The 17,718-nt window shown below is 48.0% G+C and overlaps 2 protein-coding genes across 2 annotated transcripts in view; one reads left to right on the plus strand and one right to left on the minus strand.

Annotated features, from left to right (window-relative positions):
- Nucleotides 1-17,718, plus strand: part of Ksr2 (kinase suppressor of ras 2) — a 359,063-nt gene that overhangs the window by 60,364 nt on the left and 280,981 nt on the right. The gene's annotated exons all lie outside the window — the stretch shown is intronic.
- On the minus strand, nt 1,964-2,449 carry LOC131898034 (large ribosomal subunit protein uL14). The gene has a single exon (XM_059249081.1). The coding sequence runs from the start codon at nt 2,420-2,422 to the stop codon at nt 2,000-2,002; it is 423 nt and encodes a 140-aa protein (XP_059105064.1). The 5' UTR covers nt 2,423-2,449; the 3' UTR covers nt 1,964-1,999.

The following is a 17,718-nucleotide window of genomic DNA, read 5'->3' on the forward strand; positions in this document are numbered from 1 at the left end:
GTGAGTCAAGGATGTAGAAAAGAGAGAGGCCTGAGCCGTCAGTTGGAACAGAAGGGGCCCCTTCTGGAATCACCTGGCTCTGCCTGCAAACAGGGATTTACTCAACACTCTCCTCACCCAAACAAAAACACCACGACGACCAAGCAGCCTGCAAACTCTCCGATCATTTTCTTAAAGTGCAAGAAGTGGTTGTCTGGGTTGCTTCTAGAGTCTGAGGACTTTTGAAGTGTGCTTGCATTTAGCTCAAGACGGCTGTTTAGGGGGATGAATTATATCAGGCTCTCCCTCTCCTCTCCCCTCTCTCTGTGGATGTGTGTGTGACTCCATCAATTTTGTCTCTCTTCATCGATGTTGTGACATAGTGTCATGTAGCTTAGGCTGGCCTCCAGCTCCCTATGTAGCGGAGGATGACCCTGAACTCCTGAACTTCCCACCTCTACCTACTAAGGGCCACGATTGCAGGCGTGTATCATCATGCTAGGTTTGCGCAGTACTAGGAATAGAACCCACGGCTTCGTGCATGCTAGGCAAGCACTCTCCCAGGTGAGCCACACCCTAGCCCTTTCCCAAGCGCCTCTGAACTTCCTGGTTTTCTGAGATGAACCAGAGTGCAGGGGCAGAGGTTACGAAGGAAGCTGCTGGGTGGTACATCTTAGTGCTGTATTTGGTCCTGCAGTCACCAGGAGTGATGTGACATTTTGGATGGAGTGTAATCACACACACACACACACACACACACACACACACACACCTGCCAGCCTGTTCCCCTGCCAGCTGAATGTTGGAGTGTTTTAGAGACCTAAAAAGAAGTCAATATTCCCAGGCAATTGGGCATCAGATACCTTTAGGTTCTAGGGCAACAACTTAGTGGTTTCAGCAGTGCTAAAACTCCAGCATTCCGCCGGGCGGTGGTGGCGCACGCCTTTAATCCCAGCACTCGGGAGGCAGAGCCAGGCGGATCTCTGTGAGTTCGAGGCCAGCCTGGACTACCAAGTGAGTCCCAGGAAAGGCGCAAAGCTACACAGAGAAACCCTGTCTCGAAAAACCAAAAAAAAAAAAAAACAAAAAAACAAAAAAAAAAAAAAACTCCAGCATTCCCAGACCTGTGAGCACCAGAGAAACCCAGTACCTCAGTCAGTCAGCTTACACCCTCACATCCTCACATATGAGACTCACCGAGCCTATACTTATTTTTGTACTGAAACGGATTTCCACAGGGGAGAGACGTTTTCTCCCCACTGAAGGCCATCGTCACCTCAAAAAAGCACGTGTATTCAGCTGGGTAACAGAGATACAGTGCCGAAGACATGAAGAAACCTGGGTTCAGGCTTGCCTGGGCATGGCAGCAGGCAGCAGCTGACTGTGGGTTGTATTTCTGGACAGTGTAGAGCTGGTGTGGGATGCCTTTTATGGACGCCTCCTGATCGCGCAGGCTGCTGAAAGAGAGCACTTGCCTCTCTCTTCGAAGAAGCAGGGATGGGAGTCTCTCTGGGTCAGGAGAGGTAGCCCTCCCCCTTTAGCGCAGCCTGGTATGAGCAGAACTATCCTGGGCGGCCATGTCTCTCCTTGGCATCCAGTGCCTCCAACAGTAAGTTTGCCCCCTCTGCCTGCCCGTGTTCTGCATAATGTGGCCTGAACCTGGCACCTGTCACGGCTTAGAACGTGGATGCTAGTGAAGGTGTGGGGTCTGTTCATGAAAGTGGGAGCCTGGCCCCGCCCCCCTGGCTCAGCACCCTCCCTGCTGACTTGGGGCAGAGAGAGAGAGAAAGAGAGACCAGGGCAGGGGGCAGACAGCCTCTACCCTGACGCCTCCTAGTTAGATGGAAGGCCATCACAGCCCTGTTTAGCACAGCAGTGACTTGCTATGGAATGCCAGTCCTTAACCCCAGAGGAGCCTTGGAGCTGTGAGGCCAGGGACTGCCAGCCCACCCTTTTTTTTTTTTTTTTTTTTTTTGGAGCAAAGACTTTTTAATGAATATTTTACAAATACACCAGAGAATCATGCAATGCTGCCTGCATTGGATGCAATCCTGGGCCACAAGTCTGCACATTCCTTTGCGACTGGACCTGTGATAGCAGAACCTTTCATCTCGCCTTTATTGTTTACTATGACTCCTGCATTGTCTTCAAAATAAAGAAACACCCCATCTTTTCTTCGATACGACTTTCGTTGTCGAATTACCACCGCTGGATGGACCTTTTTCCTTAGTTCTGGTTTGCCTTTCTTAACTGTGGCCATCACCATGTCGCCCACACCAGCAGCAGGAAGTCTGTTCAGTCGTCCCTTGATTCCCTTCACAGAGATGATATACAAATTTTTGGCTCCTGTATTGTCAGCACAGTTGATCACAGCTCCTACCGGAAGACCCAGGGAAATCCGGAATTTCGCTCCGGAGGACCCACCACGTCCTCGCTTCGACATCTTGAACGCCCGGAAAGAGTCAGAAAGGAAGTCCAGCCCACCCTTTTAACCAGGCAGACACCGAGTCCTTGCTGGGTGCTGGAGTCACCTGGAGGATGTTTTCATTTAAGATATAATTCCCTTTTTTTGTTTATTTTTGTTTTTCTTGTTTTTGAGATGGTGTTTTTCTCTATAGCCCAGGCTAGACTGAACTCACAGTCCTGCCTCGGTCTTGAGTCTTTTGGGATTATGAGCACGCTCCACCATGTCCACCAAAGTTCATCCTTTTAAACAATGTGCTTTTTTAAAAAAATCATACTTACAAGGCCATGCAGCATGACCCTAATTCCAGAAATCATCACCCCAAAGTCGTCCCCTTATCCACCACTCCCCAACGGCTTTTTCTTCAGCCTCTGATAAACCATTATTCTCTCTGTTTCTTTAGATTCTGGGGATTTCTTTTAAAAATAAAAATATACTGTGTGTGTGTGTGTGTGTGTGTGTGTGTGTGTGTGTGTGTGTGTGTGCGCATCATGGGATACACATGGAGGCCTGAGGACAACTTGCAGGAGTCTGTCCTTTCCTTCAGTCATGCCAATTCCAGGGATGGAACTCAGGTTGTGAACTTTGGCCACCAGCTCCTTGACCTACTGAGCCAGCTCACCCGCCCCCTTTTTGGTTTGGACATTTCTGGTCAATGGGATCATTCCACATGTGACTCTTTCATTCCGTGTGTTTTCAAGGTTCATCCATATTGTAGTGCACACCAGCAGCTTGTTCCTCCCTTCTGGCTGAATGATACACAGGGCTGTAGCAGCCCATTTTACTATTTATCCGGGGCTGGTCATCCGGGCTGTTCCCACTGTTGACTGGATAGTCCTCTGCAAGCCTAGATATATAGTCTCAACCTTTGGAACTGCCGACTCTATGCTTTATGTTTCAAAGAACCCCGGGACAGTTCTCATCAGTGGCTACACTGTTTCCCCTTCCCCAGTGTACCACGGCTCAATTCCTCTGCACGCTTGCCCACACTTGTTATTGTCCTTTAGTGCTACATTTTAAACTTTATTACGTTTATTTATTAATGGATCTGTGTGTGTATGTGTGTGGCATGTGCCTGCCATCCTGCATGTGTGGAGGTCAGAGCTTGCAGAAGCTAATTCTCTTCTTCCACCTTGTGCGTTCTGGGGATTGAACCCAGGTTGTCAGGCTTGGCAGCAAGCCCTTTATCTACTGAGCCATCTCACCAGCCCTACCGTCTGTCTTTTTGATTATAACCAACCTGGTAGGTTCGAAGTAGTCCGGACGTGCTTTTAAAAACACCAAGTGAATGAAGTCTCCACTTCTCTCCACCCAGAACAACTGTTTCATGTTTAAATCCCCCGGCGGGCGGAGTCACATGCACAGTGGGTTTGATAGCCACTGGACTGCTGGGAGAATTTTCTTGTGCGAATGAGATATTTAATAAGTTTCTACCCAGGGTCTGTAGTGGGTGAAAGTCAGCAAAGCCTAGGGACCCAGATGGACACAAAGCTCAGGAGTGACGACAAGGTCTCACTGTGTGACTCAGGCTGGTCCTGAAGTCACTATTCTCCTGCCTCTCTCCAGGTGCTGGGATGACAAGTGTGTGCCCCACACCTAGACGACGCAGTATTTTAATAGGAAATACATTCATGCAATATTTAAACACCCGGTAAATGTCCAATGCTCACAAAAGGTAAAGAGAGTGTTTTATACAAAGATAGCAGTGACCCAAACTTGCAGAGTTGACCTCACCGTCCCCACCCAAATGTCGGTACAATTAGATCCCGTCCATAGTTAACACTTTGAACATTTTTCTTCATGGATGTTTTTGGTGTTGATTTTTTCACTTTTAAAGGTTATTCCTTGTGGACTGGGGTTGTGCCTCACTATAGGTGATTGTCTAGCGTGTGCACGACCCTGGGCTCCAGCCTCAGCATCATTAAATGAGAAAAAACAGTGCTTCGTGAAGGTATCTTTTATCCTGGGTGCCGAGGTTCGGGTACTGCCTTAACTTTTGCACCTGGGAGAAAGAATTTTTAGCCCCCGTGGGTGGGGTGTGAACTGGCGCAGCCATCATGGAAATCAGTATGGAGGCTCCTCAGCAAACTAAAGCTAGAATGGGTATATTATCCAGTTATTTCACACCTGGGTACTTATCTGAAGGAGAGTCAGCACGGTTCGGAGATCCGTGCATGTCCATGTTTTACGGCTGTGGTAGTCATGATAGCCAGGATCTAAAGCACACCGAGACACCTACCTGCAGGTGATGGATAAAGGAGATGTGGTCAGGGTTCACAGTGGGATTTTATTCAGCTGTGAAAACAGCAGGAAATTAGGACGTGGGCAGGGGCATGAGGGAACTGGAGACTGTGATGTTGAGAGAGACAGAGGAAGTGTCAGAAACACACACACACGGCATGCTTCTCTCATATTGGACTCTAGATGTGTGTGCATGTGTGTGTGTGTATGTGTGTGTGTGTGTGTGTGTGTGTAAGTCCTGAGAATAGAAAAGGGAAGAGGGGACGGTGAGAGAGGAGGGAGGGAGGGAGGACCTGAGAGGAGGGGAGGATGACAGGGGAGAGGGTAATGGAAGCTGGAGGTATGAGGGAAGAAGAGGGAACTGTGGGGGGAGAGGAAGGTGACCAAGAAGAACGGATCAGGGGGGATGGAGGATGCGTGCACGTGTACACACACACAGTCCTTCGTATGCTAGCTTATTTGGGGTCTGGGGGTGTTGGTAGAGTGCTTGCCCAGCCTGCAGGAAGCCCTGGGCTCAGTTCTCCAGCACAGCATAAACCAGATGCAGTTGCCCGTGCCTATAATTCAGCATTTGGGAGGTGGAGGCAGGAGGATGGGAAGTCCAACGTTATCCTTGACTGCACAGCATGTTGGACATCAGCCTGGGCTACCTGAGACCCAGATTCCATTTGTTTTCTCATTTTACACCCAAGGGCCTCCCTCTCCTCATCCTTCTTCTGGCTCCAGAAACCAACAAGTCAGCTCCTGCCATGGGCCAAGCACCCAGAGGTGCCCTGTGCACCTTGTTTTCTTGAGTCTAGTCTCACAGCAACCCTTGTTCAGAGAGGTCTTGTAACTTGTCTCAGGGCACACAGCCTATGACTTCTTTACTAATGGTACCCCAGACTCACTTGATGCGTGGCATCTTCAGGTTCAAAGGCCTCAACTAGTCCTGTGGAGTCTGAAGGGAGGGAGATAATGGTCTTCTTCTATAGGTGAGACGACTCAGCCTTCTTCACCAAGCCTTTGGGGACTTGGTTGCTCTTTTGAAAAGGCTTCCATAGTTTATGTACCCAATGTCATCTTCAAATGTTATTAGCACATTATTTTCTTGGCACAGCAAATCCTGATAGAGTCCAGTTCTGTGGCCCATGTGCTGATTGCCAGGCAGGGCCTAAGGCAGCCACAGTCCAGAATCTGGAGTCTAGATACAGTACTATTTATAAAAGTTCACTTCGAAAGCAGTTTACCATGAAATTTATTCTTTCTTTCTTACATTGAGCAGTGGTTAGCCAACATTTCTGTCAAGAGCCAAATGATTATTTTAAGTGTTCTAGGTCATCCAGTTTCTGTGTCAACTACTCAGCTCTGCAGTTGTCTCTTAAAAGGAGCCCCTGACAATATGCAGATGAAGGACTGTGGTTGTGTGCCAATAAAACTTTATTTATAAAAAACAAGCCAAGGGCCAGATTTGGAGGCTAGCCAATATGTTTGCTGACTCCTAGTGTACATTTGTTCCAGAAGCCAATGTGGAGAAAAAGACTTGGAAAAGTATGAAATTTGTCTATGGGGATAGAATTTGAAAGATGAGAGGGGGGAAAAATGGGACAAATTCTAAAGGAAGACATGGACAAAGTGGAAAGATTGTTGTGAAGGAGCTGTCTCTTGGGAGCTGAGGAAGATAAAGATTTTCCAGTTCTATTTTCCCCACTGTGTTACCTGTCTTCACTCATTCTTAGGAAGGGAAGTGTACCCAGGTGAGTGGAACAGGAGGATGAAGAGTTCAGGGACTACACTTGTTAGTACCTCTTACCTCCGGCTTCAGCTCTGCCCTGGCCTTTCACCCGGCCTCTGAACAACTCCATTTTTTTTTCTGAAGTGAGAGGTGACAGTTTAAGGACCCAGAGGCAATTCCCCATCAACAAGGGAATCCAACAGCCCTTTGGGGTAGAAGCTAGTGTGTTGCAATATTCCACTCTGGGAGTTCCTATTCCCCCTTGCTGGAGCCCAAGGTAATTTCCATTACACTCCTCAAGTGTGACGCAAGGTGTACCGGGCGACGTCCCAGGGTAGATTTAGGTGGGAAGAAAAAAAAATAGAATGTATGATTACACAAACAACTTTAGGTGACAAAGAATGGATCGGAGTAAAAGACTGAATGTGGGGAGGGTCTCCACATTCAAGACATTGGGCACAGAAGCCTGGAGATAATGCTTCCATGAACAGCCCTGCCAAAGGCTTTCTCAGACAGGACCTTTCCAGGTGCAGCCTGAAGCATGAAGCTCCAGCTTTGAACCCCACATGGAAAGAATAATCATGAGACACAGAAGTCAGGTTTTCAGGGTGTGTCTGCTTTCTCTAGACTCCACAGTCCCGTTGAGAGATCATAGCCACTGTTGGAGGAACTTGACATAAAAGGTTTGACCCTGGGCTGTTGGGGTTTGGGGTGCATAGGCAGTGTTAATGTCTACAGGTGTCTGCAGGGGACAAGAAATGCAGGAAGTCTTGTGTGGCACAGCTCTCTCTGTGATACCCCTACTCAGGAGGAACCTAGGAAGGTTGGTGTCACGGATCAGGGTCTTACAGTACTTGTGACTCAAGACCGTTGGATGGCCCAGGGAAGGAAAGTTTTCTTTTTCTTTGCTTAAAAAATGTATTTTGCCAGGCGGTGGTGGTGCATGCCTTTAATCCCAGCACTCGGGAGGCAGAGCCAGGCGGATCTCTGTGAGTTCGAGGCCAGCCTGGTCTACAGAGTGAGATCCAGGACAGGCACCAAAACTACACAGAGAAACCCTGTCTTGAAAAAAACCAATATATATATATATATATATATATATATATATATATATATATATATATATATATGTGTGTGTGTGTGTGTGTGTGTGTGTGTGTGTGTGTGTGTGTGTGTGTGTATGTTTTCTGTGCATAGTGTTTCACCTGCGTGTGTAACAGCAAAACTAGGAGTTGACAGACGAGGAGGTGGCCTGAGTGGAGACCTGAGTGGAGGCAGGTCTCTCTGCTGTCACGCCAAGAATCCAATCCATGGATTCGTCCATGAATAAGTAAAAGCCTTCACTTTTCCAAGCTCTCCCCTAAACCCCACCTCCGAACGGTGCATTGGAGACCAAGCCCTCAGCACACCACAGTATAACCTGGGAACCTGACAGAGGCTTAAAGTCTGACCCCTCCTCAGAGACTTGGGTGGGATCCATGATCTGTGTTCTCTCAGGCAGCAGGGGCTCCAGGCTCAGGTTCCAGTTTGAGAAGAGGGTTATCAGAGCAGGCATGGGTGTCCAGGCCCAGTTGATTGGGGGACACCCCTGTACAATGGGGAGCACTTAGCTGTATCTCTGCTCTCTACTTATAGATGCTAGGAACAACCCTTGCTTCCAAGTCCTGACAACCTAGATATCAAATATCCTTTGGAGGACACAATTGCTCCTAGCTGGGAACCACTGAGCGTGAAGAAGCTTGTCCTCACTTAAAGGTCTTTATTCCTGCCCCCATTAGTCCAGCCATCTGAACTCAAATGTGGAGCTAAAGAGAGGGAGGACTCCCAGTCTTCTGTACTTCTGAGCTGACACCGTGGCCCTGGGCCTCATTATTTAAAAATAGTCATACCATTTAAACTTTCTAACAAAATTTTCCTGTGAGGAGAAGCTAACCACGGAAAATCTTAGCCCCAGGGACCCGGGGTAATGTTCCCCTATGAGTCTGGCTACTCCGAGTGGGGACTGGGTGGAAATCTTCAGCTTTCATAACTGCTAAGTCTGCTGCTGGGTCCCTTCCACACACCTGGGCTTCCTCTCCCTGGGGAGCTGGGTGGCAGGTCCCTGGGGCCCAGCTGCCTGTCCCTGAAGACATTAACCTCGAGACTCTGCTTTCCATTGCTGGCATGCTGGCTCTTAGCCCAGTGATTTACTTTTCCAGGTGACCTGAGTGTGAGGAGACACGTGGGTCTGGGAATAGGGACATCGTGTTGCGGTTTGGATGGCCCTGGTTCCTATTCTGCCTCCATCACTAACATGGATGGGAGCTACCGAGAAAGTCATCTAGGCGCCTGGCCATGCTTCAGTTTCTGTACATGTAAAACAGACACCAGAGGGCCGGGATGTAGCTCAGTGGTAGAGTGTTTGCCTAGCACGCATATGGCCTGGGGCCCGTCTCTAGTACTGCAAAACCAAACCAAACTAAATAGGAAACATACCCCTAAACCCAAGCACTGTGATACATTTGTTTAATTTGATTGCAAGGTTGAGAGTTTGAACCCAGGGCTTCATGCATTCTAGCAAAGAACTCTACCTCCCAGGTACCCAACGTGTGTGTGTGTGTGTGTGTGTGTGTGTGTGTGTGTGTGTATGTATGTACTCGTGCATGTATATATATGTATGTGAAGGCCAGAGATCAACTTTGGGTGTCATTTCTCTGGCCTATCCCATGGTTTTTTGAGATAGGGTCTCTCAATGGTCTGGAACTTGCCAGATAGACTGGTTAGCCTGGCTAATGAGCCCCAAAGATTCTTTCTGTCTCTGCCTCCCCCAGTTCGAGATACAAGTGTGTACGATTGTGTCCAGCTTGCTCTCTGTGCATCCTGGGGCTCTGACTCTGGTCCTCATGTTTATTTATATGGCAAACACTTTAACTTACCATCTCTCCAACCCAGCATTTCCTGCATTATTGTAAAGTATATATAACATCTACCATTTTATCCATGAAAGTGTTTAAAATTGTGTTTATTTCTGTGTGTGTGTGTGTGTGTGTGTGTGTGTGTGTGTGTGTGTATTTGTGAGTGGGTGTACCCAGGAGTGGAGGTCAGAGGACAACTTTTGGGAGTCGGTTCTCTCCTTCCACCGCGTGGGACTTGGGCATTGAACTCAGGTCGTCAGGTTTAGCGGCAAGCGCCTTTGCACATTGAGCTATCTTGCCAGCCTCATTTGATCCATCTCTAAGTTGCATTAAATGCATTCCCGTTGGTGTGTGGCTGTCACCACCATCCATCGCTAGGCTCTTCATCCCACCAACCCAACACTTAGCTAGAGCTCCCCGACTTGGTCACCAGGGAATGCCACATGCAGTTCCACAGATCGTGTGGCATGAACAACGGAGATGTCTTTCTTGACGTTCTGCAGCTGGTGCCCGAGACGAGCCTGCCAGCACCCGTGGGTTCTGCCTGGGTTTCGAATGACCACCTCCTTGCCAGAGTGTGTGAATGGGGCGGCCTCTTTTTCTCTAGGGACATTAGTGCTATCAAAGGGGCCCCAGCTCAGGATGTCATCCAAACCCAACTTTCCCCCAAAGGGCAAGTGTGTCCCACCTCCGGATGCCATTGTATGGTGGGAGGTGGCGAGGGCGTCAGCAAGCTGGGGTTGTGTGGGACAAAGCAACGGACTCCGTTTCCTCACTGTAAAAACGGCTTGATGTGGTCACCTCAACAGATCGCTAGTAAGAACCAGAGACGATGCGTACACGAAGAGCCAGAAGGATGGAGATTCTCACTGTCCGCGGGCAGAGGTTGTAGGACGGCGAGCATCTCAACGTGGGTGATGTGACTAGAGGAATCTCACCTGGCTGGGCTGTGTAGCTCAGTGGGTAGAGTGCTTGGTGACTGTGCACGAGGCTCCAGGTCCCTTCTCCCGAAGGGCATGAACTGGGCAGGCATGGCGGTGCTTGCCTATAGTCCTAGGACTTGAGAAGTGGAGGAGAGTGAATCAGGAGTTCGAGGTCACCCTTTATTACGCAGTGAGCTTGAGGCCAGCTTGGGCTGTGTCACACACACACACACACACACACACACACACACACACACACACACAGTAAAAGCTGGGTGTGGCAGCACACGCCCGTGTAGCCCAGTTCTGGGGAGGTGGAGACAGGCAGATCCTAGGGGCTCACTGGCAGTCTGGCCTAGGCTGGTTGGTGAGCTCCAGGTCCAGTGAAAGACCCTGTCTGTGAAATAAGGTGGAGCATGATTGAGGAAGACACCAAGTATCAGCTCGTGGCTTCTACACACTTACACAGGGGCACCTGCATCTGCATGTATGTACACATGCATGTGACCACACATGCACACACACAGGCATGCATTCTCTCTCTCTCTCTCTCTCTCTCTCTCTCTCTCTCTCTCTCTCTCTCTCTCTGGAAGGAAGGAAGGAAGGAAGGAAGGAAGGAAGGAAGGAAGGAAGGAAGGAATACTTTGCTCTGATCTCTGCTGCCAATGTGCCCCCTCCCTCCCCACCCCGGGTTAGTACCAGCTGCCCTCCATGCTCTGTAATAACCCAAACAGAACAGCACGCCATGTCATGCAGCATCTTGATCAGACATCAGAACCCAGGACCAGTCGGGCAGCTGTGGGTTTGTCCATGGGCAGCTGTGGGTTTGTCCATGGAGAGAACCCTCATTTGTTCCCTTTGGCACCTCATTCATTCACAAACATGCTTCTTAAGTTCTTTGGGAGAAGGTGAGGAAGGCAGGAAGTTCCTGCCCTCGTAATGGCTGCTGGTAGAATTGTGACGGAATAGAAATGGTTCTAATGGGAGGGGCCTGCTTAGCTGCTGTGCGCACACAGAGCACTTAAGCGGGGTGTGGTGCTGCTCACTTGGGAAACTTGAGGCAGGAGGATCTGGAATCGGAGATCATGGCCAGCCTCACTACAGCATCCAAAGTTCCTGGCCAGCCTGACCTATGTGTGAGACTCTTTCTCAAAATGAAGACAAACCAAGGAACCCGGTGTGTGTTTGTGGAGTTGGATGTGGTGGCTCACACTCCAGAGTGAGGAAGAACAGAGAGAATTTGACCTACAACTTGAGGGTTGAGCAGGAGGTCAAAGGTGGTGACCTCAGTTACTCCCAGGGTCTCACTCAGTGAGTCTAACAGGTCCCCAGTGTAACAGACAGCGGTACCCCTGATCTGGGAGCATCACTTTAAGAAGCCCCAGTGTAAGCTGAGGATGGCAGGAGAGAGTTTAAGAGAGACGTTGATTTCCTTCATTCTTCCTTTGGTAGATGGCTATTAAGCACCTACTATGTGTCAGGGCCTGTGCTAGGGGCCAGAGAGACAGAAATAATGTCAACACTGATGTGCTAATGGCCATGTGTCCCTGGCACATGATTCGAAGCTGTGATCGGTTCTATGAAGGAGAAGCAACACTGCCCTGACAGTGGACTGATTTGTCTTGGCTGGGGTGGACATGGTTTATGGATGGAGCTTGCAAGGATGAGAAGGGACCACTTTGATTTGTGGGAAGGGGAGTTCAAGGTGAAGGGGCTGGCCATCTTCAGGCTGCCCAGTATGCATCCTACAGATGAATGTTTGGAGAGTGGAGTCAGAGGTCATAGGGAGAGATGGTCTTGGGTGATCCTGGGCCTCTGTCCAGGATCAGATCAAGGTCTAAGTGTCTAGTCAGTTAGATAGTGCCACCTCATATCTCTAAAGCGACCTTCTCTTGGCAAACCTTCAACCTTCGATAGTTATCCCTATGCCCTTCAATTTTCAATTGCTGGGACAAGATACCGTGACTGAGGCAATTTATAAAAGAAAGCATTTAATTTGAGCTTCAGAGTTCCAGAGGGTTAGAATCCGCAACCATCATGGTGGGCAGCATGGCAGCAGGCTGGCAGCCATGGCACTGGAGCAGTAGCTGAGAGCTCACATCTTGATCCACAAGCAGGAGGCAGAGAGACCAGGAATGGTTTGGGCTTTTGAAACCTCAAAACTGGCCCCTAGCGACACACCTTCTCCAACAAGGCCACACGTTCTAATCTTTCCAGAACACTTCTGCCAACTGGGAACCAAGTATTCCAACAACCGAGTTTATGGGGCCATTCTCATCCAAACTACAATTCTCAGATGGTTGGGAGAAGCAGGTATGGTTTAGATGATGGGGATGACCACCATGGAGAAACAGTTGTGTCCATACTATCCAATATGGCAGCCATTGCTGCATGCAGTTCACTAAAACTACATTCATTCATATTAAACATGACCTTAAACGCAGCTTCTTGGCCACACACCCTATCCCTATTTCAAGTACTTCATAGCCACCTGGGGCTACTCTGTTGGACATCACAGATAACAGAACATAGCCATCATTCTAGAAAGTCCCAGTAGACCATGCTGGCTTAGGTGATTGGCTCAGCCAGGTCCCATTAGCTGACTTGAGGCCGAGCCAGATAGGATCCTGGGGATCCTGGACACCTCACAGATGTGACTCTTCTTGTTGTAGGGCCTCACATGGCCTGTGGTGACATTGGGGGATGCTCATACTGCAGCCTAGGCCTTCAGAAGGCCTTGTGTTTGCTGCTGGCCTTGTCCCTGTGGCTAAAATTCCAAGTGCGGAGCCCAGAATGGGTTTCTTGGCCAGCAATGCCAAGACCCAGATAGAAACCTGTGGATGTTCCTGCCTTTTCCAGTCATACTAGATAACCGTGAAAGTTTGGAACTTGATATCACTCTTGAGTGTAGATTTCTTTTCTTTTCTTTTCTTTTCTTTTCTTTTCTTTTCTTTTCTTTTCTTTTCTTTTCTTTTCTTTTCTTTTTCTTTTTCTTTTTTTTTAACCTTCCAGTTCACAGGGAAAAACACATCTTTGAGAGCCTGTGTGGATCATTTGAACCCCACAGCTCCTCACCCTGGAGCCTAGAACCGAGTGCAGGACTTTAAGTCTTTCCAACTTTAGTCTTTCCTCACCTGGGAATTTAAGGGTACAGTTGTTGCAGGCAGGAAGGCACGGTGTGTGTGTGTGTGTGTGTGTGTGTGTGTGTGTGTGTGTGTGTGTGTGCTGCAGATCCCGATGAGCTGAATCGGATCCCGGATCCCACAGAGTAGAAGGACAGACTGACTCCCATGGGTTGCCCGTTGACTTCCACATGGCTCTGTGGAATAAATAAATAATATCAAATAATAAAAATGAGAAAGGCATGGCAATGTTCCTTGGTTGGACCATTGTCTGTTTAATGAAAACACTCCCAAATGTGTTTTTGGATCTGAACTATTTAGCTTGTGTGTGAAATTTACTAAGTGGAAGTTGGGGGTACCAATCTGGATCTTAATGAATTAAATACCTTCAAGCAGTTTAAACGGTATTTAGACATTTGATATGTGGAAATTCTAAGCACCCTAATTGTTGGTAAACAAACCTTCTCAACTATGTCCGTAACCCACAGCAGCTTCAGGAAATGACTTGATGGCGGGCCTATGAGATGGCTCAGCACGTAAAGGCGATTGCTGTCAAACTTGCTGATCTGAGTTTGATTCCTGGGACCCACATGGTGAAGGGAGAGAACTGACTCTCACAGTGGTCCTCTGTCTCCCATCTGAGTGCTGAGGTGTGTGCGAGCATGTGTGCCCACACACATGCACTAAAAAAACAGTAACAGTCATAAGCTGGTCACGTGACCCAGTGGCTCGGCGCTATCCTGACATGCACAAGACCTGGGTTCATTCCCGAACACTAGGAAAATTAAAAAATATATATAAAAACTTCATAAATATGCTAAGCTTTTTGGTGAGGTTGTACCTAAATTGAATTCAGTTTCAACTCAAATTGTGTGTCTGAACCAGCTGTTCAGACCAGACACGTTTCAGACCAGAGTTGGAGAGGTGGTGTTAACCTTTCTACATCGTGTCAGACTGGAAGAATATGAAATAATTACCTCAAATATACAAACTGTTTAATGCAGACATGACTCTGATGGGTTTAATGATCCTTAATGTGTATAATGTGTCCCAGGTCTTGGCTGAGTCTAAAGATATCGTTTTAATGAGGATCTTGGTTCATCTCACCCAATTAAAGTTAAACCTTGATGAAGTTTTGAAGTTATTTGAGGGTGTTGAGTCCTTTGATTGTCTCAGCAGATCAGTGATCAGAGATTTCAGTAAGGATGCGATCTGGAATTATTTAATTATTTTCTTCCTCCTCCTCCTTCTCCTCCTCCTCCTCCTCCTCCTCCTCCTCCTCCTCCTCCTCCTCTTCTTCTTCTTCTTCTTCTTCTTCTTCTTCTTCTTCTTCTTCTTCTTGAGACAGGTTTCTCTGTGTAGCCCTGGCTATCCTGCTGGAACTCACTTTGTAGGCCAGGCTGGCCTCAAACTCACAGAGAACCGTCTGCTTCTGCCTCTCGAGTGCTGGGATTAAAGACATATGTTATCATCTCCTGGCTGGAATTTTTTTTAAATTGTGTTTATTTATTTTTTTAAAATTTATATGTATGTATGCCTTTGTGTGTTTATGTGCACCACATGCCTGCAGGTGCCCATAGAGGCCAGAAGAGGGGCAACAGATACCCTTGAAACTGGAGTTCAGGCAGTAGTGAACTATTCAGTGTGGATGTTGGGAATTGAACCCAGATCCTCTGCAAAAGCAGCCAGTGCTGTTAGCTGCTGAGCCTTCTCTCCATCCCTGGAATTTCTTTTTGTCAAGGGTACTAAGATATAGGTTTATTCACTATGTTGATTACTAATGTGACTTAATCAATTTTAATTTCACCGCCATAGTCATGAATACCGCGACTGTCTTGGGCAGTGTGGTACTAAATGGAACATGGGTCTTGGTTTGGCTGTGAAGTTGCTTAGCCACTCACTACCTTGATGTGGCTGGCCTTCGGTACATAGTTTATTCTAGATCATGCTGGTCTTTCTCAGGTATTGTTTGAGACAGGATCCCACTGTGTAACCTAAGCTGAACTTAAATTCTCGGTCTTCTTGCCTCAGCCTCGTGGATGTTAGTTACATCTATGTGCCCCCCACACCCGGCTGTCTCCCTCCCCATGGTTCAGGCGATGGGTGGTAAGGCTGCAGATTGCTCAGGGCACACCTTCCTCAGATGTTTGTAACTGTTGCTTGGCTCTGGCTCCCAGACTCACAATTTGCCAGGGTCACAGGTGTGGGGATCAGACCTTCGGCCCCCAGCCCTCACCTCCCATCCTTCAGTATAGCACCCACCCCACCGGCCCTTTTCATTTCCTGCCGCCATTGACCTTTCTCACTTACATGGTTCAGAATGGAGGCACAAAGGGTGCCCCCCCCCCCGCCCTACCAGTGTGTATTTCCCATACAGCATATCCCCTGGAGAATGGTTAAGAGGGAGGGAGCTACAGTGTGTGCCTGGTGGATGGAGTGGGTGGGAGGTCATTTAGTCTGACCAAATTGGAAATTGCGTTCAGCTTAGGTATGATTTAGGCTGGGACGTTTTTAAAGGTTAAATGTATTAGTTAATCAGCTCCCCTGAAGCCAGTGCTGGGCAAGAGAGGGAGCTGGTGCATATTTTGGGTGCCTCCCTGTTTCCAGAAAGTTGAAAACCATTGCAAGGAAGACACAGATTACATTTGTGTTTTTTTTTCCTTTTTTTTTTTCTTGTTCTTTCTTTCTTTCTTTCTTTCTTTCTTTCTTTCTTTCTTTCTTTCTTTCTTTCTTTTTTTTTTTAAATTTTTTGAGACAAGGTTTCTCTGTGTAGTTTTGGTGCCCTGTCCTGGATCTCACTCTGTAGACCAGGCTGGCCTCGAACTCACAGAGATCCACCTGCCTCTGCCTCCCGAGTGCTGGGATTAAAGGCGTGCACCACCTCCGCCTGGCCTACATTTGTATTTTTATTCTCCTCAACCCTGTACCTGTGCCTTCTGGGACTACTGACTTCGGGTGCCGAATCCCCACCTCCCTTGAGCCTCAGCCCATCCACACGTGTGGTGTTACAGCCCCTCACTGCTTCAGCCTTGATGAGTCAAGGGACAGTCAGACTCTCCCAGGACAGTGAAGTCCAACTCATCATGGTTGAGCTTTTGCCTCTCCGAACTATCTGGGGACCTTGTTTAGATGGAAAGAGAAGCCCCTGGTCCCAGGAGTCCTGGGGGCTTGGGGTGGAGCCGAGCAGGGCCTTAGCATGTATATTATTAACAAGATCCCTAGGCAATCCTACAGTGAGCAGACTGTAACAACATTGAACTCAGGGTCGGGCCAGTCTTGGGGCCGCTCCATCCCTGTTGTTATGCTCATGGCCTTAGCCAGGCTAATGGTCACACTGTGCCTTGGCTCTCTTCCCTCTAAGAGGCCCTTAAAGAACATAGGATGACAATCACATTTATATTAGTAAAGCCCTTATCCCAGAGCCTGGCACAGGGCAAGCACTATAGATTCTTGAATAATAGTTGGTGAATTAATAGCGTTATTATCAACAGACCAGTAGATACAGCTAGTATATAAAAATCAACAAGTGTCAATTTAACTACAAATACAATATGGATATGGCTCTATTTCAAATTATATATGAACGTTCATGTGTGCATGACTCTATTACATTATAGAAATAGTGTAACTATATTATGGCAGCATATTATCATAACGTAAGTGTTAGTATTATAACAGTGTTGAGGCTGAGGATGTAGCTTAATGGGTAGAGCCCTTGCCAAGCCTGTATGAAGCCCTGGGTTCCACCCCCAACACAGCATGAACAGGGTGTGGTGGTGGTGCGCATCTTTATGCTGAAGTATTCAGGAAGTGGAGGCAGGAGGGTCCAAAGTTCAGGCTCATCCTTGGCTACATAGTGGGTTTGCGGCCAGCCTGGGCTACATGAGACCTGTCTCAGACACTATAAAGATTTCAATAATGAGTGTCTTCACTCTGTTGCTTTCTAGGACCTTTGGCTCTTTGTAATATTCCTTACTAGAAAGAGTAAAGAGACAAAGGGGAGGCTGGAGAGATGGCTCTGTGGTTAAGACGGTCCACTGTGTTCAATTCCCAACATCCATACTCAAGTGTTGCCTCTAACTCCAGCTCCAGGGGATCCAACCCCCTCTCAGGACTCCATGAGCATCCGCATTCACGTTTGTGTATACACACACACACACACACACACACACACACACACACACACTTAATAAAAATAATCTTAAAAAAGAAATAGAAAAGCCATCAGCTATCCTGAACTGAAAGCAGTGGGCAGTGGGATCCACATCCCTTGATTGCCCGGGACCCCTGTGGGCTTCTCTGCTCTGGGGTCCAGGCAGGGCAGAAGACACAGACCCCTCCCCAGGAGGGAACTTGCTGCAAGATGCAATAGGGTCAGTTG

This window comes from Peromyscus eremicus, chromosome 23, assembly GCF_949786415.1.
Source record: "Peromyscus eremicus chromosome 23, PerEre_H2_v1, whole genome shotgun sequence".
Classification (NCBI taxonomy): domain Eukaryota; kingdom Metazoa; phylum Chordata; class Mammalia; order Rodentia; family Cricetidae; genus Peromyscus; species Peromyscus eremicus.